This window comes from Periophthalmus magnuspinnatus, chromosome 21, assembly GCF_009829125.3.
Source record: "Periophthalmus magnuspinnatus isolate fPerMag1 chromosome 21, fPerMag1.2.pri, whole genome shotgun sequence".
NCBI classification, from domain to species: Eukaryota; Metazoa; Chordata; class Actinopteri; order Gobiiformes; family Gobiidae; genus Periophthalmus; species Periophthalmus magnuspinnatus.
Window position 1 is genome coordinate 20559726 of NC_047146.1, and position 26277 is coordinate 20586002.

Sequence of the window (26277 nt, forward strand, 5' to 3'; positions counted from 1 at the left end):
GCTGCAAACACACAAGCCCTGTTTCCAATAAAACTTGATATATTATTTTCAATATAAATGTATGGGCCCTCTGCTGGCCTGGGGCCCCAAGGAGCTGCTTAGTCTGCTTATAGGCTGAGCCGGCCCTGCTGATACCTCTTTTAACATGATTTTTATGGCAAAAAAAGAGAAAAAAGTCTAGAGGAGGTATAATAGTCTATAATGTGCTCAGTCCTTAATGGGTTAGGCACCAGGTTGTAGCATTTTAGTCCAATGACAAGGAATTGAAACTCATTGCTATAATTGTACATTTTAAAAGCTGATATATGTCCATGTATTTTTTCCTCTAACCTTCCCAACGCGTGTCCTCAAACTGACAGAAATGTGCGTCTTTTCTGCGCGCTCTGGTTGTGCGCCACGATCCATTGCGCAGACGCGCGTTCAGAGCGGGGTGTCGTCGCTGTCCCGTGTCCGCGCCGGGATCACAGATGGGTGGGATGTGTCGGCCGGTGACATGGCTCGCTCCGCCTGGTCCTTATAGCCCCCGAGCTCCGCAGCGGTGGTACGGACATCGCCGACAGAGATCCCCAACACCGAGCCTTAAAACGCGGTCCCATGACTCAGTTAGAGGGTGGTTTTAGAGCGGTTGAGAGCGGACAGGAGAGGAACATTTTGCCCGGAGACGGGGAACCAGTAGCGGATAGACCAGACACAAACCTCCTGGGAGGAAAGAAGGTGGATCTAAACAGCTGGATTTGAACCAAGACAAGGCAAGGCAAGTTTATTTGTTTGGCACAGTTCGTACAGGAAGTAATTCAAAGTGCTTTACACAATAAGAAAGACATTAAAATCACAATACAACAAATCAAAACATAAATAATCACAAATAATCAATATAAAATTAACTGTAAAGGAGAAAAGTGTAGAATAAAAACCTTTCAGTCTTATGCACAGCTAAACAGAACTGTTTAGAGCCTGGATTTAAACATTGTCAAAGTAGAGGCTTGTCTCACATCAACAGGAAGACTGTTCCAAGACACCTGCGCTGATTAATAGGACTCTATACTTTACAATTGAATTTTGAGAACTGGACTTTTTTTGCTGTTTAAAAAAGAATGTCTTGTTAAGTTTTCCTTCTCCATCTTTTGTTATGGGCATATAATATGAGCCTTTTTTGTGATTTTTCTTATGCACTTGTTGTAATGTTGTCACAATACTAACAACTTGATTTTGATACTAAGGAATAGACTCGATACTCTATACTAGTGGTGTCCAAACTACGGCCCAGGGGCCAAATGCAGCCCTCAGAGCAGTTTTTATTGGCCCTCAGACCTCTTGCTGAACTGGCCCAATTGATCATAAGCAGTACATTTAACAGCAAATTAAACTATTTCTACCACTATAGCATCAAACATCACATTGCATTGTGATACAGACCTAAAATGAATGTGTCTGAAGCCTTATTAATATACAACGGCTCTGTCCAAGCTGCGTTTAAAGCACTGCACTGATCACCGGTCTGTGGCCCTCCGCTTTGAATATGTTTTGAGATGTGGCCCTTGATAAAAATAAAAAAAAAAAGGTTTGGGCACCTCTGCTCTATACTATACTGAATAAAAACTATTTATTCATTTAGACAAAAGAATGTTATTTTCAACATTAAATCGTAGTACTTTGTATATTACCATGTGTCCTTATATCCGTGTAATCCCTCAGGGGTCCGGGTAGGTTCCATAGTGGTCCATGGGTGTATACTAGTCTATGTGTCTTATACTTGTTCTGATACAGTTCAAGGTCATTCTAAAAAAGTTCAGGAAAGGTTCATTTCTGTTCTGTGAATGTGACATTTTTAGTACTTGTGTCAACCCTACCTTCTTGTTTCAGAATTGGACATATCGCTGGACATTAGACACTTCTGCGTGTGGACATGTATCGTCTGCCCCTTTCCTCCCTCCTCCTCTTCCTCCTCGTGGACCGGACCCCTGCGGACAGCCTTCAGGAGGGCATGAGGGACCTTCACTCGCGCTTCTCTCTGTCTCTGTACCAGTCTCTGAGCTCCGGACTGAACCAGACAAACCTCATCGTGTCCCCCCTCTCTGTGGCTCTGTCTCTGGGGCTGCTGCAGCTCGGGGCACGGGGGAACACGCTAACTCAGCTGGAGGAGACTCTCGGATACAATGTTCAGGGTGAGAATACTACGTGGATTTACTTATGATTGTGATTACGAAAAAAATGTCTTTCAGTGTCAAGTAGTAGTGGCGTGAGGGGTGGGACGATACACAACTTGTACGAGACAAGACATGAGATTGGGGCCACGAGAACGAGGCAAGAGGAGATTTTGACATTATTGGGCGAGAGTAGCTCAGTTGGTACAGTGTTTATCCACTGATCTGAAGGTTGGCAGCACAAATCCCGCTCTTGACATAAACATCATTGGTAGAGCATCAAATCCACTGACTCACAGGTTGGCGGTGCGATTCTAGCTGCCACAGATGAATACCAGGTGAAGTCATTGTGTCCATAGGCAAGACACTTAACCCACATTGTCCCTAGTGTCTGTGTACTCTGGTGGATGAGTATGTGTGAGTGGTTCCTTGATGTAAAGAGCTTTGAGTGCCTTGAACGTGGAAAAGCGGTATATAAAAATGAGACCATTTAAAGTACAGTACATAAATCGGGCACTTCAACTTTAGCGCCATCTTTTTTTATTTTGCTTTATTTAATATTCTTTTGTTATTGTAACGCTGCTTTTTGGATCTAAAGCGTCTCAAGAACCACTTAACTCGTTTTTTGCTCCTTTTTTGTCCAATCAAAATGGAAAATAATCTCACAAGATCATTTTTCTCACAATCTTGTAGCAATTTTGTCTTGCGAGATCTTGGGGCATGATATCTTGTCCCATCTCGAAGTAGTATTGCTGTAGTGGTCTTAGCAGTAGTAGTAGTAGTAGTAACTAACAGTAGTACTAGTACTTGCTGTTGGTCAGTACAGTTGGTGCCAGGAGTCTGGAGCTAACTATAATCTCATTAGCAACAGCAACACAGCCAGAGGAGTACGCCACATACCTTTTAAGAAAATCTAAATAACCAGGTACACGTTACTGTTTAAACACCAGTAACATGGCCACACACATTTAAGCTGTGTTTTATTTGTGAAAAAGATGTCTGTGTAATCCTCCAGTCGTCTTGTTGGGTCCATAGTGAAAGAAGATGGAGTTTCTGAGTCAATACGATTACTCACCTCGTTTTGCTGGTGTGATGCTCCGCCCAGTTAACCTGAAGAATTTGTCAGAACGCTGTACTACAACTACACTCCACACATACCAACCTTACTTCTACAGATTTTCCTATATAAGAAGATATATTATGAGCTTTTAATCGTGTTATTATAGTGTTCCCTCATCATGAAGTGTCTCAGTTGTATTTTGCTTGATTCATTCACGTCTGAGTAATCCTGTATTGCCCCGCTTTTGAGACCAGAGTCCTCAGAAAATTTCAGTTTTCATCTGCCCCCTATCACCGCCCTCATCTCTTCAAATGTCGTGTAGCAAAATATCAACATTTAAAAAAACAACAAAACAAGTAAAATGTATTGCTTGTTTTGGTGTAATGCCAGTTTAAAGATCTGACGTTTTGAGTAAAGCGCCAATGAGCCAATTTCTATTATAAAACCTATTTCTAAACCTAAAAAAGTTGGAGTACAAATTTTCCTTGCAGGACAATAAGTATACATCAGGTAAATGAGATGTTTTGCCGGTTCTCTCTTTGCACAGACCCTCACGTTCGGGACTTCTTGCTGCTCTCTGGCTCCTCCCTGAACTCCTCCGAGGGGGTGAAACTGCTCCAGACCTGCTCCCTCCTGGTCCACTCCTCTGTGCTGGTACAAAGAGACTTCCTCCACTCCGCAGCATCGTGGTTCAACGTCAACGTGGTCCAAGCTAACCTCCAGAGCCCCAGGAGAGAGAGGCCGGAGCGCAGGAATGGTCAGTGTGGTAACTGTAACTATAATTAACTTTAACTATAACTAAATCTAAATTATACTGTGTGGTAACTAACTGCAGCCACACTTCTGTCAGTCTATTGGATAAGATAGATTAATTGTAACCAAATTGAAATCATCAAAATGAGCAAAATCCAAAGACTATAAATATTTTTAGATGTAAAATTAAATATCTATTCCCATGGGGTCTGTTATGTACAAAATCGGTTAACCCTGTAGTTTAGACCTCTACAAACATATGGTGAAATACTGAAATAATTCGATTCTAATATTATTTAAGCCATAGGACCCTGTCAATGCCTTATCTCAGGGGTCAGCAACCTTTAACACACAAAGAGCCATTTGGACCCGGTTTCCACAGAAAAAACAAACAAACACTGGGAGCGGAAAATACTTGAAATGAAGATAACACTGTAAATATTGTTTTTTTACCTTTACGCTTTGTATAAACAACTATAGTGTGTTGCTTTTGAAATCCATGAAGTGCCACAGCGACTTCTGCTCCTGAACCTCTGCACAGCGACTCCAAATCAGGGCTGTAGTCACTTTCATCTTTACGCAAAACTGTAAGCTGTCATCTGTGAGGCGTGAGCGGTGTTTGTTTTGTTTATGACGCTTATTTTGAGCGACAAAAAAATAATAAGATATCATTTTATTTTAATATTTCCAGATCACAATAATCTTCCAATTTAACTACAATTTAAAAAAGAACTAACACAAATAAAATACACTTCAATTAAATATTTATTTTCCCCAAGCCATGCAGAGCCGCAGTATAATTATCTTGTTTAAGTGCAGAAGCTAAGCAGGGTTGGGCCTGGTTAGTACTTGGATGGGAGACCACTGAGAATACACTGGGGCAGCAAAGGCTCTTGAGGAAACTGTTGTGTCCTTAGGCAAGACGCTCCACACATTGCCTTGTATGAATGTGGTGTGAGTGTTAGTGGTGGTTGGAGGGGCTGATGTTGCAGATTGGCTTTTGTCAATCTGACCCAGGACAGCTGTGGCTACAATAGCTTACCATCACCGAGTGTGGAGCGAATGAATAATGTAAAGTAAAGCATCTTTGGGCAGTTCAGTTTTCTCATAATTACCATACACTGACATTTACAAAGAAAGATGCCATTTTAAGACTGACTTCTCTCTCTCTCTCTCTCTCTCAGATGAGCCGTGGCCGTTGTCTGGAAGCAGCAGCAGTGGAGAGCTCTCGGGCTCCGGGGACCCTCAGCCCTCTGACTCCCCCTGGTGGCCGTCGTGGGTACAGATGGCGCTGGTGAATACGGTCAGCTTCAGAGGGGCGTGGCAGAAACAGTTTGTCTTCACGCACACTCAGAACCTCCCCTTTCTGCTCTCCAACGGCACCACCATCAAAGTGCCCATGATGCACCAGGCCTCTGACGTCAGATTTGGTGAGACGCAAATGCAAAGTCTAATAGTAAATGTGAAAAATAGTTCAACATATAAACAGAATCATCCAAAGGAGTTAAAGATCCTATATTACACGAAATTGAGATTTAAGCTACGTTAGCCATGTAGCCTCTGGAGCATTTCAGGGGTAATTTATGTCATTGTTCCACTGCGCCCCCTGCAGGTCAGTTCCGGACAGGCGCAGAGCAGAGGTACACCGTCTTGGAGCTCCCGTACTTGGGCCAGTCCCTGAGCCTCCAGCTGGTCCTGCCCTCAGACCGCAGGAGCCCTCTGGGGCCTCTGGAGGAGCAGCTCGGGCCCCGGCACATCTGGAGCTGGGACGCAGGACTCAGGAAGACCAGGATGGACATCTTTATACCAAGGTCAGGAGTCAAAGGTCATCGTTATGTAAATAGTAAAAGTGGATATATAGAGCAAAAACTGAATCCAGGAAGAGTAAGGCCCATAACTTGCGTGCAGCGGTAGACAAGACGCAAAGAGGAGATTAGGGGATAGGACCTGTTACATAGAACACACCAGCACAACACGCAGCAAAAACGTGCTTTTACAGAATGGTCATTTATGTAAGAGGACGCCATCTCCTTTATATTGAAAATCAAATAGGAAAAAAATACAGAATACAAAATACAGGTCTTTAAAATGTTGTGAACAAGTTTACTTTTCCCATAGATGTTATTGTATAAATCGCTTAAGTTCTAATTATACAAAGAGTGACGATCAAGTCCTTGTGCGTTTTATAACACAATGTAGAGTCAGAACTGCTCCCAACTGTGCTCTTGGTCTGTTTCTGTTTAAATTGACTTCTACAGTGGCTCTGCGCATCTCAGACACACTGTGGAAAGAAAGCAGGGACACACACTAAAGTCCTGTAGTTTAGAAATCGTAAAGAATTAAATGTGGGTCAACTGTATGCTCCCTGTTTAATTATAAAAGGAACAACAGCTGCTGTGCAAATATAGGCTCCAGTATCTCAAAACATGGTCAAGATTATGCCCCTTGGAGCAGTGATGCACTAAGCACCGCACCGCAAGTCACCTGCGTAACGGGAGCAGCGGCACCGGGCAAATCACACAACAGCAGCACAAAATATAGTCACCATGAGCCGCAGCCGTGCAGATGGTGGAGGACATTCTCTGTGTGTAAAAGTGTCCAGCAGATGAGCCAAAGCAGGTCACACTGTTACAGCAGCAGGGGCCGAAGTGTCCGTGCTGTGCGTAAATCAAATAAATATTCCTTTTAGTCACATAATAATCAGAATAGTGTCCAACATGGCACAAAGATCCTTCATGTACATAAGTGAACTCCGTGCGCAAAACCTAAATGCGTTAAAGTGATATGCAATATGACAGACTCAATAAACAATATTTCCTCTTAAATGTAATTTGTCAAACTCAAATGATCTGTTTTTGATAAGCGCCTCTCGCGTACGGCCCCCATGGTGTAAAAACAGCTCATTGAACTCATTCTCGTTCAGGCAAAATCTGTTGTCATTGGTTTATGTCTTTTAAAGTTTGGTAATGGGGCAGTGTTTCTCAACCTGTGGCACAACTAGCGGTATGTTGGGGTCCTCTGCAGAGCTAGTATGTTTCATTTTGATATGAATATGTTTAAATTTTTGCCCTCCTTCTTTGTACTAGTCCAGATTTAGAATTAGATTATGGAGTTGGTGTTGTTTTTGTCTTGAATCCAACATAACAAAGAAGGTAAAAGAGTTAGTTAGACTCTTAGTCATCGTAAACTCCGCCCTAAAACGAAGACATTTTTGTGTGTTTTAGGTTTAAAATGCAGAATCGGTTCAACCTGAAGTCTGTGTTACCTGTGATGGGAATCAGCGACGCTTTCAACCCGACGACCGCCGATTTCTCCCGGATCTCAGGTCAGAAATCCACCTGTTTATCCACCTATGAACATGCTTTAAAGGTGCACTATGCAACTTTTCTGATGGAGGGTCTACTGCCTGGTTGGAGATATTTGTTCTACAGAATGACGTTAAACTTCAGGCCAAGTTACAGGTCAGTTCTGTGGATAGGCATGCTTTTCCAGGTATTTTTGAGCAGTAAAAACACCCAAAATTAAATAAACATAGATATAGAAGCTTAATGACATAGTGTGGAACGTTTTTGGCATAGCAATAACATCTCCAAGGAGACCAAGAGATATATTCTCCATCAGAAACGCTGGATAGTGTGCTTTATTGCAAGTATTTTTATATACCGTCGGGACAAAAGTCAAACTGAAAGAGCTTTTTGTACGTTTGTCTGAGCAGAGGAGGGCCTGTACGTGTCTGACGCGTTTCATGACGTGAGGATAGAAGTGACTGAAGACGGAACCAAAGCGGCGGCAGCTACAGGTGAGATACGCCTTTTGATAGACAACAAAAATAAGCTTTAAACAAATAATTATGAGAATTTAAATACTAAAAACCTCTCTGAACTTTTGCAGCGATGGTGCTACTGAAGCGATCACGAGCTCCAGTTTTTAAGGCAGATCGACCATTTTTGTTCCTACTACGACACAGTAAAACAGGTGAACACAATGGTTTATTTATTTGTTTTACTACATTGTTTCTACTACACTGCAATACAGACTTACTAAAACGGGCACTAAAATGAGTTTTGTGGAACATCTGTTTTAACCGTGCACAAAGAAGTAGATTTTGAGTTGACAAATTCTCCTCAGTGTTCTCCCTGTATGAGTTAAAAAGACTAAAAGAGATGTTTGGGGTTTTTTTTACCGTTTTTTAACAAATAAACTATCCATGAGTTTAGTATGATGAAAATGTAGGACTGTTGCCATAGCGATTTACAATTTAAGACTAAATATTATAACTTTTGGATGGTAAAAAGTCTATTTAAAATGTCATAACAGAAAGTTGAATTAATATCTGATTGTATTAATTTCCAGCTCACTCAAAATAACTTACATAGAAACTAGAACTGAACTGAACAATTTGGTTATTTTAGTTGGAATCGACTTTTTCTTCTCCGTTCCAGGTTCAATCCTGTTCATGGGCCGAGTGATGAACCCGGTCGACCAATCATCTTGAGTCTTTTCTCCTCTAAGCCCCGCCCCCCACATTTTCACACTGGTATTTATTCTGACTCCAGGAAGAGGGACTTTATTTTTGTACAGATCTGTAAATAAAATTTTACTACATGTTTTTACAACTTGTGTTTTTTCTGTTTCTTTAACCAACTGGTATGTTCTCAAAGTGTTAGAGGAGGGTTTAGCCTTTGCCGGACCGACCAGTCTCTTCTACATTCTGTTTGTATCCAGAAGGGTCAGGAATGTGACTATAGAGTGTGAAAAACTTCCGTTCTAAATTGTGACGGTCCAAACACAGCTGTGAATTTGTATCACGCGTCTCTCAAATGCAGAAGACATCCCCTCTTGAAAAATCTCGTATCATTCAGAACAAAATATATATATATATTCTACAGAAACACACCCAATTTCTCAGTCCTCTGTTTTTTTTTTCTCCTTTTAACCTCCTGAACCACCAGAATGGAACAGGCGCTTCTCTGACTCGTTAAACTGCCTGTCAATCACGACCTCTGAAATCTGGGACAGGATGCAGCAACAGACACACTCGTCTTTGTAGAGTAGAGTCCTGGTCCAGTGCACATCTTGAGCGGTTCCCCATCTGCATTGGTCAGTAGTAGAGCTACTTTAGACTTGGTTTAGCCCCATTTTAGTCACGTTTTAGACCTGGTTTAATACAGCTCTTAGGCAACTACTGCAAACGGAAGATCAATACTATCCCGGAATAAATAAAATCTACTTTAGTTGTACCTGCATCAGTAAAAACAAACAAAAACGGCAACTTTGCATCGTTCTGAAGAACTTGTGTATAGTATTAGACAGAATTATAGTCATAGTTTCAAGTTAGTGCGGCAGTCCTCCAATTAGGCAATTTAAATGGCTAATACAAGTTCGGGTGCTACAATAAGCTTATAGACTATATACCAGGATTATAATTTTATGTAGAAAAATTTAATTCCTGAAAAATAGTCCCCCCAACAAAACAAACAAATGACAAAACACCAGATCTTAACATTAACACTTTATTTACATGGCCCTTCACAGTGTAAAATAGAAACTTTATTCATGGGAATACTTACAAAAAGGCCATTTCCCTCCAAACATTCACCTCCTTAAATAGTTACTCTAGACTTATTTACATCTTTACAGTGTATTCAAAATACTCTTTTGGTAGCCTCGACAACCCATGACACATATGGCAGATTTTGGTCCCTGTCTATATAGAGAAATGAAAGGAGGAATATGAGAAAAATGGTGACCTCCACCAAGAATCAAAACTCAGTAACAGTTTGTGGTCGAATATTATACTGAAATCAAGCTTTTTATTCAAGCTAACTTAAAGATTCAGTGTGTAACGTTTTGGTGGAGGATGCGCCAACTGCTTGTATGCAGAGATGTTATTCCTTTGCTTGATAAATGCCATACTGTGGAACATTCCAGGCAAAGCAATAGCATCTCCATGGAGACAAGAAAGTGACAGACCCCTCACCAGAAAAGTCACACAGCGCACTTTTAAAATGTCTAGAAAATATCTCTAAGCATTGGTAGCCATAAAAAACTTTATACAAAAAAAACCATTAGAAGGCGCTAGGACTGCATCAGCTGGCACATTTGTAACATGCTAACAATGACAGCTAGCATCAGTTTAACTTTTATATGACTAGATAATATGACTTAAATTAATAGTCTGGATAGGTTGTATGGAGTTTTAACGACTGAATGTGTTTTTTAGAGTTCAAATTGGTACATAGATTTTGTATTAGGGGTGGGAGATATTGACAAAAATGAATATCTCAATTTTTTTGCATAATCTTTATACTCTGACAGTAATTCAAAGATCAAAATGTGCTAAATTGTGCCTGTAAATGTATTGATTGAGGTTCAAGTATTGCACATAATGTGAATTAACCACACAAGGGGAGAAATATCACTTTATACTCTTGTTTGGGAGATTAAACTAGATGTTTTGGTCTCTTTGAGGTCATTTTGCAAATCTCCAAAACAACAATTGCGATGTTATCCATTTTTCTATACATCTTCCACCCCGACCTTGTATGAGAACGCATAGGGCGAAATTAAAAGTAATCACTGAAATGCTGATGGTGCTCCAAACTCTAGGGGGCGCTCTTTAAAAGCAACAAAGACATATGTTAATGAGTCCTGCTTTCAATGTATAGATTTTAGAACATGGCTTTTTGAATGTGCAAGTGCGCTGATGCTAAGTTGAGTAAGAATGTTAGCTTTAATAAGGTAGCACAAGCAGGAGGCGAGCTGGTAGGGCTGCAACTAATGATTAAGTAGTTGAAATATGGCGACTGAAGGCTGCCAAATGGAGAATATTTACTAATAGAGTGTATTATTGAGGAAACTCTAAGATGGTTTAATCTTTTTTGACATTTTGATTTAATAAAGCCACTGTCATTGTTCTAAAGAGATTTTTTCATATGTACTTTAGAGTTTGTATAGTCCAGATTATGATTATCAAAATGAAATTAGTTGATTAATCGTTGCAGCCCTACAAGCTAGCGTACAATTTTACATTCAATCAATTCTTATGGAACAAAATTAGCAAATTTTGTTCAAATATTGTTTTGTGGTTGAAAAAGACACTAATATTTGAAATAGATTTAAATTATTGCTGATATTAATGGTAGACAACACTGGCTCCTTCTAAGTCAGTGACATTGCATCATAATAACTTTGTATTTGATCATTATGAAAGTCAGCACTGCCAGACATGGGAAACATTGTATATTTTAGTTTCTGGACATCACGAAATGGGCAAATTAGCATTTTCATTATTTAATTTATAATGATCTATTTATACTTATAAATATTGCAGACTGAATGGTACAATATGGGTCAGATAAGTAACGCAAGATATGTAACCAGATCAGTCATTTCATTGTCACTAAAGAGTTTTACCATTTTGTAATCTTTCACTATTGATCTAATAGTGCAATAGAATTTAATTTAAAATGGAAGAAAAAAAAACAGATTTTCATCAAAATTTTCAATGCATGATAGTCAATTATTGTAGGTCAGTTTGTGAATACTTTTTAATATCAAACTATGACTTAAATTGTCATATTTGGACGATACATTAAGATGTGACTTCTACAAATATTTGTTTATAGTTATATCATTTAGTTAAAACCTGTTGCCTACGATTTGCAATTATTAGTTTTGACAAATATGCTTAAGTGGCAACAATAGGTTACTTAAAATTGTGTTTGAAAATTTTCAGTCCAGATTAACATGGCAAAATCTTTAAAAAGTGACTTAGCGGTGAAATTTCCTCATATTTTTATAGTTCTTACTTTAAATATTGGCCAAATTTATAATGCACATTTGCCCCATCACACAATATATTTAAGTAAAGACGTAGAACCGATATCTTACAACTTTACCCTCTTCAGATAGTTTTATGGTCAATTATTGCATTATAGGACAGTTACATTACAGTCCCATACTGTACCATTCAGTAGAAACATTAACTTTTAATTTCATTTGTATGACAATTTTACACAATATTAGCACAATGGTTTCCTATTTGAACTCTTAGTGGAGTGCTTGGTTCAAGGAGTGTGGTAAAAGTGCATTTCTTCTCTGTCAAAAAACAAAATACAGAGATTTTAAGACCAAAAAAGAGGGAGCTGTGTAGTGTTTGTCCATTGGATCCTATTTGACCCTGAGTTTGACTGAAAACTGAAAGACAATAACGTCTTGAACATTTGAAATTTGTTCCTCAACATTGTCAATTTTATGTTAACTTATTATTATTTGACCCAATAAAAGACCAGTAGCAAAATGAACAAGTGCTTAAAATAACTGATATAAATTGCACAACTCAGATTTCGACCAATAAATTGTCAGACCATTGTCAGTTGTATCAAAACCAGTGGTTCGCAAACTGTGGTGCCAAGACCAAGAAGACCCGGGTTTTGAGCCGGGTTATCCTTTTGTTGTTCACTCTTTTTAAGTCTTAGTTTAGGCTTGGTTTAAACTAGTTTTAGCAATAACATTTGCAAGAATTCATCATGTATGAGATTGAAATCTAATATAATCTTAATTTAGTCCTGGTTTAAATCTGTGCCTTCCTGGGGCCGTGGTTTAATACGCATGTTTCCCATTTACTATTGGTTTCAACTTTGGGTCCACAATAGGAAGACATTTATCAAATGGTTCCGGTTTAGTTTCGGTTGAGTAAATTTTTCATTTTAGTCCAACAAGGCCAACAGATTTTTGAGGTGGTACCTAATGTGAAAAGTTTACGAATCACTGGTCTAAACACAATATTGCTGATAACATTAAATAGGTGATAGTCTGGTCCGTGGTCTGGACCTGGTCTGGTCTCTGTGGAGTCTCAAAAGTCCAGGGTTTTGGGCAGAGCCGATTTCAGAGCGAGTCCACGTGGTTCATGTTGTTGGATCTGTTATGAATTTCCTCCAAGAAGTTTTCAAGCTGCTCGATTAAAACTCTCTTCTTAAACCTGGACAGAGGAACAAAATATTCTTATAATTAAAATGAACTTAAAGGTTACACTTTGAAATATAAATGTTTTCAAATTGACCTTTAAAATACAGTCTATAGAATACAATAAATAAATGCTCCGTAGTGATCTCCCAGTTGCAAAAAACAATGATTTTAAAACATGAATTCGGAAAGAGAAATGTAGATGTTGAATCCATACCTGGCAGCTTCTTTGATGATGTTTTGTAAGAATATTAGCCGAGTGTCCAGAGTTCCCTGGATCTGTTTGAGGAAGTGGAAAATTTTGTCGTAGTCTGAAAAAAAACACAAACCAAAAAAAATAACCAAACAGCTCATTATACACGTCAGAAATTATTTTTAATGAGCAGGCAAACTCCAGTTATCCAAAACCTTTGCACCTCCCCAGCCTCATAACAGGAACCCTCCAATCTGGATTCCCCCATCACACTCTCAGAACTTTTTAAAGTCCTCAGATCAATTAATTTGAGTAAGTCTCTTGGATTGGACGACCTACCTCCGGAGTTTTATCAGACATTTTGGTGCCAAACAGTGCCTATGGTCCTTTAGATGATCCATTCCTCTTTAACTACCGGTCTTTTAACATAAATACTAATATTGCATTTTTTTTTTTTTTTGTTAAAAAAGGACAAGGACCCAACGGAAGCTATAGACTTATACACTCTGCTAAATACAGACAAAAATACAGATAAAAATATATGCTGAGGTTTTAGCCTCCAGACTGAAACCTTGTGAACAATCTCATCCACATAGACCAGACAGGGTTTATCAAAACTTTGGTGATAGTGCATTTATATTAATGGAGGAAGCATTTCACCACTAACTTTTTATCAAATCAAATGTTTGTATACTGTGTGCCAACTGAAACCCTTTCACCAATGAATACTAAATATCTCATAAAATATTCATCACAAAAAGCTAAATCAGCATAAATCCTGAACTAAACACAATTAACTACTTCCCTTCAGTCCATGCATCCTCGGCCTGCAACATTTTGTATGCACAGAAATGCTCATCTATAAATCATGCGGCATGAAATAATGACCGACAGAACGTTAAAGACTACTTATTTTACTTCTTAAAATCATGAAAAAGAGAACTAGTTGCAGCTGTCGAACTTATACATTCTAAGCATCCTAATTATTCAAAGCAATGAGTTTATAAAGGCTTTTCACCAGTCTTGGTTGCCGGTTCAGAATATAAAAAACACTTCATAATCAGATGCGGACAGTGCACAGTGGTCTCATTTTGACCTCAAGAGCTACTTTCACAATATATCTGATCTTAGGTTAGATAATTACTGTATTACATGAAAAACAATATATGATATAGTTTGCTTTATTCTAAATAAAGCAATACTGGACCTTTGAGAATTGGTAAGATACAGTGTTTACTTTCATGTCCCAATCACAAATAAATAATCTCTTTAGGGCTGTAGGCCTTTAGTCGTTTAGTTGATTAACTGGTCAACAGTGTCTTAGTCTTAACATTTGTATTAATCATTTTATTTAGATTATAAGGATTTATATAAGACAAAAGCAGAAAGGAAATTAGTGAGTGAGTCATCAAGATTTGGTATTTTTATGTAAAAAGGCAGATTAAAGTCATTATTCACTAGTTTAATTTGTCTTTATATAAATACATTGTTTCCTAGTTCTTTTTCTGCATGAGTACTTGTTTTTGCATGAACTCCAGTGCAGGTGTAGTCTTGTAAGTGCAGTTTGGGTCAGATACATAGAGATTTATAATAGTTTTGAGAGCTTCTGCCACACCCTCTTTTTGGTCAACCAAGAACTTGTTTAGTTGACTACAGCCCAGCTCCTTTATAGTTGTACTCACGTCTTCCTGGTTTCCTGATCTCCTTGGTTATGAGAGCTCTAAGTTCGTTGTTGACCTTTGCAGTTTCGCTATGGATGTGTTTTTTCAGAGATTGTGGAGAGAGGTATCGTGACGGCTGATCCTCCAGTTGGACCACCTCTGCTCCTTCTTCGCTGCCTGATAAAAGCTCTCCGCTCTGGGGCTGGCCGTTCTCCTCCTCCCCCCTGTGCCTGGTGGGGTGAGGAGGATCTATGTGGTTTTCTTCACATATTGAGTCTGTTTCTGAGTCTGGGTTTTGGTCCAAGCTGCAGTGATTCTCATTCAAATGGTTTATGATAATGTCCGGTTCAGGAAGGCCGTCGCTCATCTCCGAATCTAAAGGAAAATATAAAAGTCATCATTGTTAATCATTTAAAAGGGATAGTATGTCACATTTTGATTTAAAATTTGTATAAATAATTCAAATAAACTATAGCTTTTACTGATGACAACTGTAATGCTGGGTGATTGTAACATAATTACAAAAGCATTGGGCATCATTTATTTAACAGCTAAGTGAGTGAATTCTGGAGATTCTCCATCCGGGAGACAGAGGTTAACGCCTGTGGAATATTCCAGGCAAAGCAATAACATGGTCATGAAGACAAGGAGGTGGCAAAGCCTACATCAGAAAAGTCATTCAAATGTCTATTCTCAACACCATGTAAAAGGACCAATAAACAAAGCAGGTTTTAGAATAGTACAAATAAATGCAATGCAATCATCAAGTACAATTCAAGTCCCATTCAAATACATTTTAATACAATTTAAATCATAGACTGTATAGAGAAGGAGTGAATAAGTGTGACGTCACCCATAGTGTTCGGCTCCAACCAAACTAAACCAATCATGGCTAGTAGTTACAGCGGCTAATTTGGAGCAGAGTTACATATTTGAAATTCCGGCTAGAAACTCCATAGCAACCAAAAAATAATAATTAGTGGTGAGGTTGTTGAACATACCCACACCTCTGGTTTGACAGGGACGTAGCAATGTGGACAATTAAACCTGTTGCTAATGCTAGCAAGAGCGATCTTGGAGAAAGAGGGCCATTCATTGAACTGTTAATGTTCATATCTTAATTTATAGACAAAACAGCAGTAGTTAAAAAAGAGAGGGGAGACAATTTTTCAATAGAAATTAAACTAGAGTTTATAGAGCAGAGTCACACTATATAAAGTCCTCTTTGGAAAGTGGCTTTTAGCAGACTAGCCATGTGCATTCAGATACTGTCTATGATTTAAATGCATTGCATATTTAGGCACCCTTATAATCACCCCTTTTACCTGTGTTGTGGCGTGGGCTTGCGGGGGGAGTGACTGGGGGGGTGTAGGCTCGTCCCAGTCGGAGCAGAGGGGACATGCAGCGTCTGCGTTTGGGACCCCCGCCCTGAAGGTTACTGCTGTCACCCGGGCGTTTACCCTGCTTCTGAGGACCGGTCACGAACTCGTCCGCCTCATCAATCATCATGCCCTGAGGAAAAGGACATGTCAATACAGTTAACTGGAATACACGGAAAATATGAAAACAATTCAGGTCGCACATGTTAAAAGTGAGGTATGGTATGTTAGTGGTAACTCAGGTATTAAGTAGTGTTTATAAAGCACATATTAATGCATAAAATAAAGGATTATTTTAAAGTACTACCCATTGTCTTAACTTATTTTTACTAAACACTTAAATTTGCCTAAAAGCAAAAAATTTAATTTCATAATCAACTTCTTTGCAGTCCTAGAATACAAAACAATATGACAACTTCACCACCATATTGTCACAAGAATGAGATCATGATTTGATCATCACTAAACTGAAGCCTCTAACTCTGTACCTTCTTGTCAAGTTTGAATGGGTTTCCAAACGTGTGCAGGCGTTTTGGCTGCTCAGGGTCGGCATCTCGGAGCGGCTGAGGAGCGGCTTTTAGGAAATCCTGGTAATTCCCCATCTGAGCGATCGGAACACTGTGGAGCTGGTCTGTGACAGGAAACAAAATATACAAGCGCCATTTAACATTAGGATGAGTGAAGGAAGTAAAAAACAAAAAAAGATAGTACATCTGCTCCATGTCTGTTTAAAAAGTTAAACTGAAAGACTGCCCATGATCCAGCCTATTCATGAGTTTTAGGCAAATGACTCCTTCCTGATTTGAAGTATTTCGTGAGGACTTTTGCCAATTCAAAAGATATATTTTAGAAGTCATTATCATTATGATTGAACCCCATGATTATCTCACATGCCATTATTACACATATTACACACAGTTCGGAAAATTCCAATGCTAAAGTGAAGGTATGGACAATATATCAGTTCTAAATTTCGATATTGGCATTGGTGATTTCCGGAGGCGTTTTCTCAGATCTTTGTATCAAAAAATTCAGCCAGTATTTGTCATGGATATTTTTCTAAGCTGCCCAGTCTGTGTGTCCATTTACCAGTTTGTCCTCAGTGAATCAGATTTGTCTTTTTGAAGAGACTCATGGAAAGAGAAGAGTAATAAGACTTAAAATAATTGCTGTATATGACACAATCATGCAACAAATATATCAAGTATAGCCAAGATTTAGTTATCAGTTTATAAAAGTGAAACATTAATTTCTGAATTATACTAGTAGTACACAATGCAAAATGGTAATATTACAGATTTTTAATAGTGGTGTGTCTGTAATAAAGTGATAAGTATGATAAACTATGACTTCATCTTCACTTATGTGGGCCTTGCTATTCAATCTTAATAAAATGTATTCGCACCAACAGCTTCAAATAAAAATCCTTATTATATCACACCATCCTTACTTAAGTCCTCTGCCACCCCCAACCCAGCTCCACTTACCAGAGTCGTGTCCTCTCAGAGCACAGATATTGGTCTTCAGGATGTTCCTCCTCATCCGGCTCAGCTGGTCCAGGAGGTGAGAGCGGGGGATGTCGTATGGGTTTCTGAAACTCTGCGGTTTCAAACCCTGAATGAGGAAACAACAAGAAAATTGTAATACTTTTATCTTCTACATAACTTTAAAGGAGGTGTACCTGATGTACCTTGATGTAATAAAGTTAAATTTCCCTTGTGCCAGTACTGATATGTTGAAATAAGACTGCTGTGTGCTATCTGCATTTTATTATGAAGCCTTTTTATCACCAGCAAACAAGGAAGTAATGCTGGTGCGCTGCTAAAAAGATAGTTATTAGTATAAACTCTGCTCTGGCCTCTGAAACTTGTGAAATGTGCTTATAAATATCAGCAAAGTGATGAATGCATTAGTTCTGCTTTTTCCTCAGGCCTGGCAAATCCTCCAAGTCTTTAACACAGTTTAAGAGTACACTGAAAAACCTCATCTCCCTGGCATTTAATACTAGCTAGACAGGCATTTTATCATTCTTTTCCCATAAGATCTGCACATTTGGTTTTTTGTTGACTTTTATGTGAAGCACTTTCGACAGCTGAAGTCGTTTTTAAATGTGCTATATAAATAAACTTGAATTGAATTTTATCTTTTTAGAACAATAAAAATCAGTGACAGCACCTTTAATGTTACAAGAGTATATGCATGAGGTAATTTTTATACTACACAGTGCTTTTTTAAATAAAGTGCCACCTCTTCTGTACCTTATTGAGCAAAGCGAGTTGGAAACCCTGGTACTCTTTGGGGTTGAGCTCCATGGGCAGAGGGGCGTCTCCGGTCAGACTGTGCAGCTGCTGAATGAAGTCCCGCCTCTGGGCCAAAGACACGCCCCCTCCCCTCCACCGCACCTTAATGCCCGCCTCCATAGGGGGCTTCTTACCAATGGACGCAATCAACCGGTCGTACTCAATCTTTGTCTGCAAGGAAGTAATCACATGTGTTTATGAATTTATTGTATCCCAATAAGCATTAACATTCATTAAATAATTAAAATAAAAAAATACACTGAAGCCTAATCATATAAAAATTATATTTGAATGAAAGCCTAAACACAAACCCTTTATTAAAATTAAACTTAAAGGAAAAAACTGTACCTGTTGGCTGAGTTTTTTCAGGTAAGAAACTACACTGTAGCTCAGGCCGTACTCCATGTTGTCTGCTAACAGGTTTGGAGCTCCCATGATTCTTAGCGCTTTTTTCAATGACTGTGAAAAAACAATACATTTTTGTTATCATCAATAATATAATTTATGTTTTAAAGAGACAAGTTTTAATTTCTTTCAATGAACCAATAATAAACATGTAGTGAAGTTCACTGACCCCAATATAATACGGAGGCATCGTCTTCAAGTAATTTTCAAAGGACTGTCGCCATTTTAAAGTTGGCTTGAACTTGTGCACTTTTATCAAGTCATCTGTGGGGAGAAAAGAACACATAATTAGATTAAGCTTACATTTTTTGTTCACAAAGTGTGCATAGATATTTTGCAAGACAATTCTACAAGTTCTACAGAAATGCAGCATGTTCCTTGTGCTTTTATAATAATACAGAAATAGATCCACATAGAGCCTCTCACCGAGTAGTGGCAGCAGCACAGGGTAGTTGTAGGGCATTACAAACAGGTTGACACAGTTAAGAGCGGTGCTGGCCTTCAGGTATCCGAAGGGTTGGCCCAAGTCACTATATTTGGCACTATTACACACAAACACCTGCAGGGGGTGACAGAGGGACAGGCTTTTACATTACTGCTTTTGAAAAAGACAGGCCAAAGTTTGTATATTGAGTATTAGTCTTTATTCCTCTGTAGGTCTGTTACAGCAGGGGGACTTTACCTGCCAGCAGGTGTGTGGGGACTTCCTCTCCAGTATAAACTGTGTGAGCGGCGAAGGTTCAAGTTCATATTTGTCAAACGGTACTTTGTCGATGACCATTGGCTCAGCGTCCAGACATGAGAACCGGACATGAGGGTGGGCCGAGCGAGGGGGCTGCACAGAGGAGAGAGGGAGGAGAGGCACACATTTAGGCTTTACATGTTACAGAAATAAAGTTGTGCCTTTTATGTTTTACTTAATACAAATCAAAGCATGTTTTTGTTTCCATCAGAAAACTAAGTAACACTACCAGCAACGGATCAATTCATTTTTATACAGTTTTTGTTCAATATCTGTAGAACTTTTCTTTCTACAGAATTATTAGTTTTAAAACGTACTAGAAACATAAAACTTGTATTACCCACTTGCATGTATTGAAATTAGCAGCAAATTAAGTGTACCCTAAAATAAAGTGTTACAATAAACTTTGATAATTACACTTTTTGCTTTTAATCATCATAAAGAAACAAAACCACAAGGCAGTGGTTTGGCAGATGTGAGTGTTTCGATTGGTTCATATCTGATCCTTCGTGCTTTACCAGAGTGGGGGAGTTCTGATCGGGCCAGAAGGCTTCAGGGATGGGCCAGTGTCCAATGGGGACTCCAGTTTTGGGGTTTGGTCGAACGTAGATGAGTTTGTGGCAGCAGTGCCAGGGCTGAGGGCCGGGCTTCACTGGCTCTACAGGAGCATCTGCAGAGACAGGAGGAGGAGCACACTATTACTGAATTTATTTTATTTTATTTACATAGAGGAGTAAAAGCATAATATTTCGAGTGTCATTTTGGAGATATATAAAATAAAAAATGAAATTGAAAAAAAAAAAAAAAAAGCATTGGTCTAAATGGTTAATACGCAAATAGTCATCTTTTTTATTTTTTCTATAATAACAGTCCAAAAGTCCAAAAGATTATGAATAACAAAACAAAAACAAAAAAAAACCTAAAAAATATATCAATAAAAACAGTGATATTTCTGCACTTTTGTGGCCAATTTTACAACCCCATCACTTGGAACACTCCGAACATGCTGAATTCACTGAGCTTGCCTGTATAAATGTGTGACTGTCAATTTGCATTTAGTTCACAGCGGTTTATTAAGTTATTAGTTATTTTGATAACTATTTAGCCATGTTACCAAAATATACAGTGGGTGCATTTTAGAGGTAGAATTGGAACAATGGCTGAAGGTTAATAGACAAGCTTAAAGGTCATTTGAGTTCATGTGACATTTCTTCCACCTTACCCTCAAGCGGAGGAGGATCTGGTCCAGTTTTCTCAAAGTTTATGACAACTCCACTCTGGATTTTCTGGACCAAAGACTCAAGACATTGGTTCAACATGCGCTGGGAGAACACACTGTATGAACGGCCTGGAAAAAAAGACAGAAAAACTATTATTACAATGGTCAACGTGAAGGTCACTACTTAGTCTTTGTCCACAAGAGGGCAGCAGAACAAACTACTGTGGAATATTCAACTGGTATTAGAAATCTAAGATTATCCCAATATTTTCAAGACGTTATATTTAGCCCAGGCCATCTAATGGTATCACCATTAATCAACTTTTCCATGGATAAATGCTAGGAACACTAAATGTTAGTGAAGAGGTTTTTGCTTTGCCTAGAATGTTCCACAGTAAGGCATTTAACTTCTATATATCTCAGTAGAGAGCACAGGTGATAATCAATAGATATGTTTAATGCCAGTCAGAGTCACATTCCAGACAAAGCAATAATATCTTCATTGAGACAAGCAAGTGATGGACCCTCAATCAGAAAAAAAATGCATAAACCTTTTAATACAACTGTGCTTATCCGAAATTGTATTTCAATTAGTGTGAATGAATTCACCCTAATCCAATAACTACACAATTTATAATCAGAGCAAATTCTAAAATAAACTTCATATAATTAAGTCTCCATGTAAAAGGACAGAAAAATCACATGAGAAAAAAAAATTACATTAAAAATATAATATAGTCTGAAGGGAGTGAATGAGTCCATCCTGAGGTCAGCAGAGGTCACCATGGACCTGCGTTCAGAACAAAACCATCAAAAGACCTGAGCTTTGTGTCATCAGCAACAGCAGAACCACAGGCACAATGAACCAGGAACTGAATATATGAACCATCACTGCACACTCCACACATTAACACTACACGGAAATTACAACACATGTTCTTCTTATGTCATTTTAATGTAATCTTCGCATGCGTCCATCTAAAAATCTCTTATGAAAATGTTCAAATGCCAATCTCTTTGTGTTCAAAGTGAGATTGAATTACACACATTAAGGTTACAGAGGGCTTAACAACAACAGAAGCATTCAACTCTTATTTATTGCAGCTAAAAGCAGTAATATTTTTGTTTTTTCTAGAGCTGTCCTCTGCATTTGAGAGACACGTGATACAAATTGGCGACTGTGATTGCATCGTCCTAAATAAAATTGTCTGACACATTTGTCTGGTCTAGCTGTTGCTGCATTCAATTCACCATGTTAAAAGACCCATATAACTATTATTAAATTAATCTTCAATAAATTAGCTTTCCATAAATTATCCATTATTCATTTTCACAGTTTAGCCTGCCCCATCCAATCTCTAATCTGAATTATACTAATAACTGTTTTATCAATAATAGCATGTACTTCTAGGACAACCATAGACTCTCACATAGTATAGAAAAGGGGAATTACCCTCCTCCATCTTTAAACCGGAGGAGCCGCTGATTTTGGCAGCACAGACAGTCTGCTGAACTCGGGACAAAAACAGTTTTCGTCCTGGAGGTAAATCCTGAATGGTTGGACAGTGTTAGCGCTTTTAGCCGTTAGCATCACAGCAGAGGCAGAGGAGAAGTGCAGGGGTAAAAGCAACAGCCTGCTGCGTTTGGGCTGCGTTCAACAAACTATAAATTTTAAACAGCCTAGAGAGACAAGTCAAATACACTACACTCATTCTTTCTATATGATACATTTAAACAGATCCTCAGTAAAAGCATGCAGTTTGGAAATAAAATCGTGATTCCTTTTTGCCACATTGCACAGCCCTGCAAGAGCGAATTAAGGGTATGTCTCCATGGAGATGTAATTACTTTGTCTCTTATATCCCACAGTAGGGATGGGACGATATTAAAATTTAGACTCACGATTATTGTGACCAAAATAGTCGTGATTAACCATATTATCACAATAATTATTAAACCAAGGCAGTATAATGTCCTCATATGTGGACACCAGGACCTGGTAAAGAAAAAAAATGTATTGTGGCCTAGACAACCCAAAATGTGTTGTCCACATATGTGGACGGCAGGTCCTAGGAGGTTATAGGTATTCAGATTAATTCATCATTGTTGTAAAACCATGCGCCGCTGCTAACAAGCTGTGCAATCATTTTTGCAAAATGCTGTTCAGCTAGCGCTAACCTATCGATAACAAAGTCGACACAATTCATTCAAATCCAAACTAACACAAGCTACATTCAATAGTTTATTTCACATGGTATGTTACTTGTGATGGATATTTCCGGCTCAAGTTTGTCAAACTATGCAGGATGGTCGTCTCGTAAATTTACATTCACTGGTGTTTGCCCTCGGAGCCATATCTTTTTTTCGACAGGCTCTGCAGATTGGTGGCTCGCCTTGTTGGTCTTGTTTTTCAAATCCATAATAATTCCACACATCAGACTTGTGTCACTGGGATCCAGATCCACTGCCTGCGTAGCCAGGACGGTGACTGACAGTGATAAAGAACCATCCCCAATTCAGAATAGGCACAGAAGGTAACAAGTTTCATTGCTTTGACAGAGGCCCCCTTGTGGAGAAACACCAGAACTAATATCTGAACATTGTAGTGAACGCGGAAACATGAGGCAGTCTGGTGCAGTAAAGGAGATTATAATCGTGTGCAATGATCATGATTATTAAAAAAAATGCCACCAATGATTAATTGTGGACCTTTTTTTATTGCGATATTATCGTATATCATCTCATCCTTATTCCACAGTACGGCATTTATGGCTTTAGTAGTAGAAGGTGACGTCACTAAGCAAGTCAGATTTGTGGAGAGGCGATCCCGCTCAGAGTAAGAATGCATGTTTTTCATGTTTTTTTTATTAGAGCAATAACAATATAAAATAATAATTAAAAAAATTGTATTAAAATTTTCTCTCTTGCAGTTATACAATGCCATTCTAGGCAAAGCCACAACTCCATGAACACAAATAGGTGGGGGATTCCTCCACTAGAAAAGTTACATACTGCACCTTTAATCATTATAGATTGTAATAAAACTGCATTAAAACTGATGATTTGAAACTTATCAAGGATTGCTCAAAAATAATAAAATATAAACCAAAAACATGATTAAAACAACACCTAAGGAATGAAATGTGAATCGAAATAGAGACATGTTTTGCTCATGCCAAATAACTCAATGTAACTATGTGATTCATCAGAGAAACTTGAGGACTTATGAAACAAAAAGTGTATTTAATATGTTGTTCTAAGTCCTGAGCCTGCCCCGGCTTGTCCCGCTCACCTGCACAGAGCTGTCCTCACAGGGACCAGATTGTGTTTGGGCCAGACAAACATTATAATAAATGCAGCTCCAGTGTTTTGGATGGTAAGAGTTCATAATATGCAAATATGGCATCAAAACTTTGGCTAGCCATATGCTTCAGAGTAAAGGGAAATTAAATGGGACCAATCATTGCCATAGTAATTCAAATTTCAGATCACAGGATTATATCATTTGGGTTCTCAAAATTGTGCAAATAAACAGAAAACTGAAACCATGAATAGCTTGTTTGATAGCTAAAAAAGGAATTCATTTGTAAATATTTGGATTTATTAAAATATTCTTCATGAATCATTTATCAAACCAGTGTTTCTCAAACTCCGGTGCATGTACCATTAGGCCTGTTACAGTAATTAAAATATCAATTCATAGTTCAATATATGAAAGCTAGAACTATTTTTTGGGGGGCTCAATATTTGCCGTGGGTAATTTTTTGCAATAGTGGCGAGATTTTTTTTCATTTTAGTACGAGTCGAGTTAGTTGAATAAGTCGAGTTAGTTGAATAAGTGACTCTTATAGCTAGTCACTCTTATAGCTAATTATTAGTACATTCTGTCATTTAATTGTTCCAGCTCAGGCCTTGTAATGATACTGTCTATTTAAAAGGTTTGCTGGGATTATCTCTCTTTATTTTAATCTTAATTAGTGGCATAAAGCAGCATTATTATAATAATAACCTTTTTTATTTTATTATTACTTTGATTTCTGGTCAGGAGTTTGACTTACTTCCCTGTTTGAAATGTCAAAGGTCAATACGGCATTCCCATAAATTGTTATATAGGTCCGTCCTATGTTTTAAATCGTAAGTTTGATACTTAAATAAGAAATATCTTGTAGCAACTGCTTAAACATGCCAAATGTTGGAGGATTATCTTAATTCCAATTAAAAAGACTGCATTTTTTGGATAAATATCATGTGATACTCAATTGTTGCTGTAATAATGGATTCATTTCTATATCATATTCAATGCCAAAAAGGCTTCTAATAGGAGATATTTTAAGGAACCTTTTAGCAATTTTGGCCGTAAAGTCATGTATTAAACTCCAGAACTCTCTTAGTTGACCACATTCCCAAAACATGTGAAAATAGAATCCTATGTGAGATTTATATCTGATGCATTTAGGAGATGAGTTAGAATACATTTTGTGGTGTGGTCAGGTACACTCTATGCAAAAATTTATAATTTTGTTCTAATATTCTATTGCTTGACATTTAAAAAAAGATCCTGCTCATCTTTAAATTCAACAACCAAGTCTTTTTGCCATGTACGTCTTAGAGAAGTGAGCGATGACTCCTCTTGGCTAGGAATTTATAGACTTTGGAAATAACCCCCTTCATGGATTTCAAATTTATTAGCATATTCTCCAATTCTGAAGCCTCCATTGCCAAACGTTTTTGGTTAATCAACATAGTGATACAGTGACGTTTGTAGGAACTTATAAAAATCCTGCTTTAGTAATCTAAATTCTTCTTTTAAATCCGAGAAGTTTTTAAGAGTATTAGTCCAAGTTTACTCCATTTTACCAACAGCGATTTTCCAATTGAGCTTGGGAGCTCAGGATTTGAGGATAATGGGGCTAGCAGTGATATGGAAGGCCGCAATATGTTTTTAGCATCTTTCCAGGCGCACAGAATGTAATATACAACATAAATACTCGGAGTGGGAAGTAACATTTTCATATTGTTAATAAATAGCAATGGAGCCAATAAGACAGGAGAGCAAAGTCTCTCTGCAGTTTCAAGTTTAAAGCAACTACAAGTGACCAAAGTGCTTCACATAAAAAGTTAATAAAAAACAAATAAACAGCTAACATGATACATAGGAAAAGAACAATACAACACCAATATATCCTGTCTAGCTAGTATTAAATGCTAAACTAAACTTGTTTAGCAATCCTTTGGATTACTCATTATTTAGAACTATTTTATCCATGGTTTTGTCTCATTTTATATCATATTTATTCCCCAATATTGTCTGGGTTGAGTTCTGGTGGTACTCAAAAAGCCCACCACCATCTTAGGTTGTGCTTGATATGAAACGTTTGACCAGCACTATGCTCATTATAGTGACAAGCCTTTTCGTACATGTCCCCCTTACCTCCTGTGACCTCACACATGGGG

At 38.2% G+C, this 26277-nt stretch overlaps 2 protein-coding genes across 2 annotated transcripts in view; one reads left to right on the forward strand and one right to left on the reverse strand.

The window, feature by feature from the left end:
• The first annotated feature begins 1894 nt into the window (after window positions 1–1894).
• On the forward strand, window positions 1895–8573 carry serpine3 (serpin peptidase inhibitor, clade E (nexin, plasminogen activator inhibitor type 1), member 3). Its single transcript, XM_055230802.1, has 8 exons — window positions 1895–2165; window positions 3752–3961; window positions 5142–5387; window positions 5570–5768; window positions 7182–7282; window positions 7673–7756; window positions 7849–7932; window positions 8400–8573. The coding sequence occupies exons 1-8, from the start codon at window positions 1907–1909 to the stop codon at window positions 8450–8452; spliced, it is 1236 nt and encodes a 411-aa protein (XP_055086777.1). The 5' UTR covers window positions 1895–1906; the 3' UTR covers window positions 8453–8573.
• A 3788-nt stretch (window positions 8574–12361) lies between these two features.
• Window positions 12362–26277, reverse strand: part of ints6 (integrator complex subunit 6) — a 26286-nt gene continuing 12370 nt past the window's right edge. The window contains exons 6-19 of the mRNA XM_055230789.1: window positions 26255–26272; window positions 20827–20952; window positions 20123–20274; window positions 19545–19697; window positions 19289–19421; window positions 19032–19126; window positions 18806–18916; window positions 18416–18628; window positions 17645–17771; window positions 16646–16788; window positions 16104–16290; window positions 14800–15153; window positions 13142–13235; window positions 12362–12940 (exon numbers count right to left, since the gene is read on the reverse strand). Coding sequence (XP_055086764.1) covers window positions 12847–12940; window positions 13142–13235; window positions 14800–15153; window positions 16104–16290; window positions 16646–16788; window positions 17645–17771; window positions 18416–18628; window positions 18806–18916; window positions 19032–19126; window positions 19289–19421; window positions 19545–19697; window positions 20123–20274; window positions 20827–20952; window positions 26255–26272 — 2000 coding nt within the window. The 3' untranslated portion in view covers window positions 12362–12846. The remainder of the gene's footprint in view (window positions 12941–13141; window positions 13236–14799; window positions 15154–16103; window positions 16291–16645; window positions 16789–17644; window positions 17772–18415; window positions 18629–18805; window positions 18917–19031; window positions 19127–19288; window positions 19422–19544; window positions 19698–20122; window positions 20275–20826; window positions 20953–26254; window positions 26273–26277) is intronic.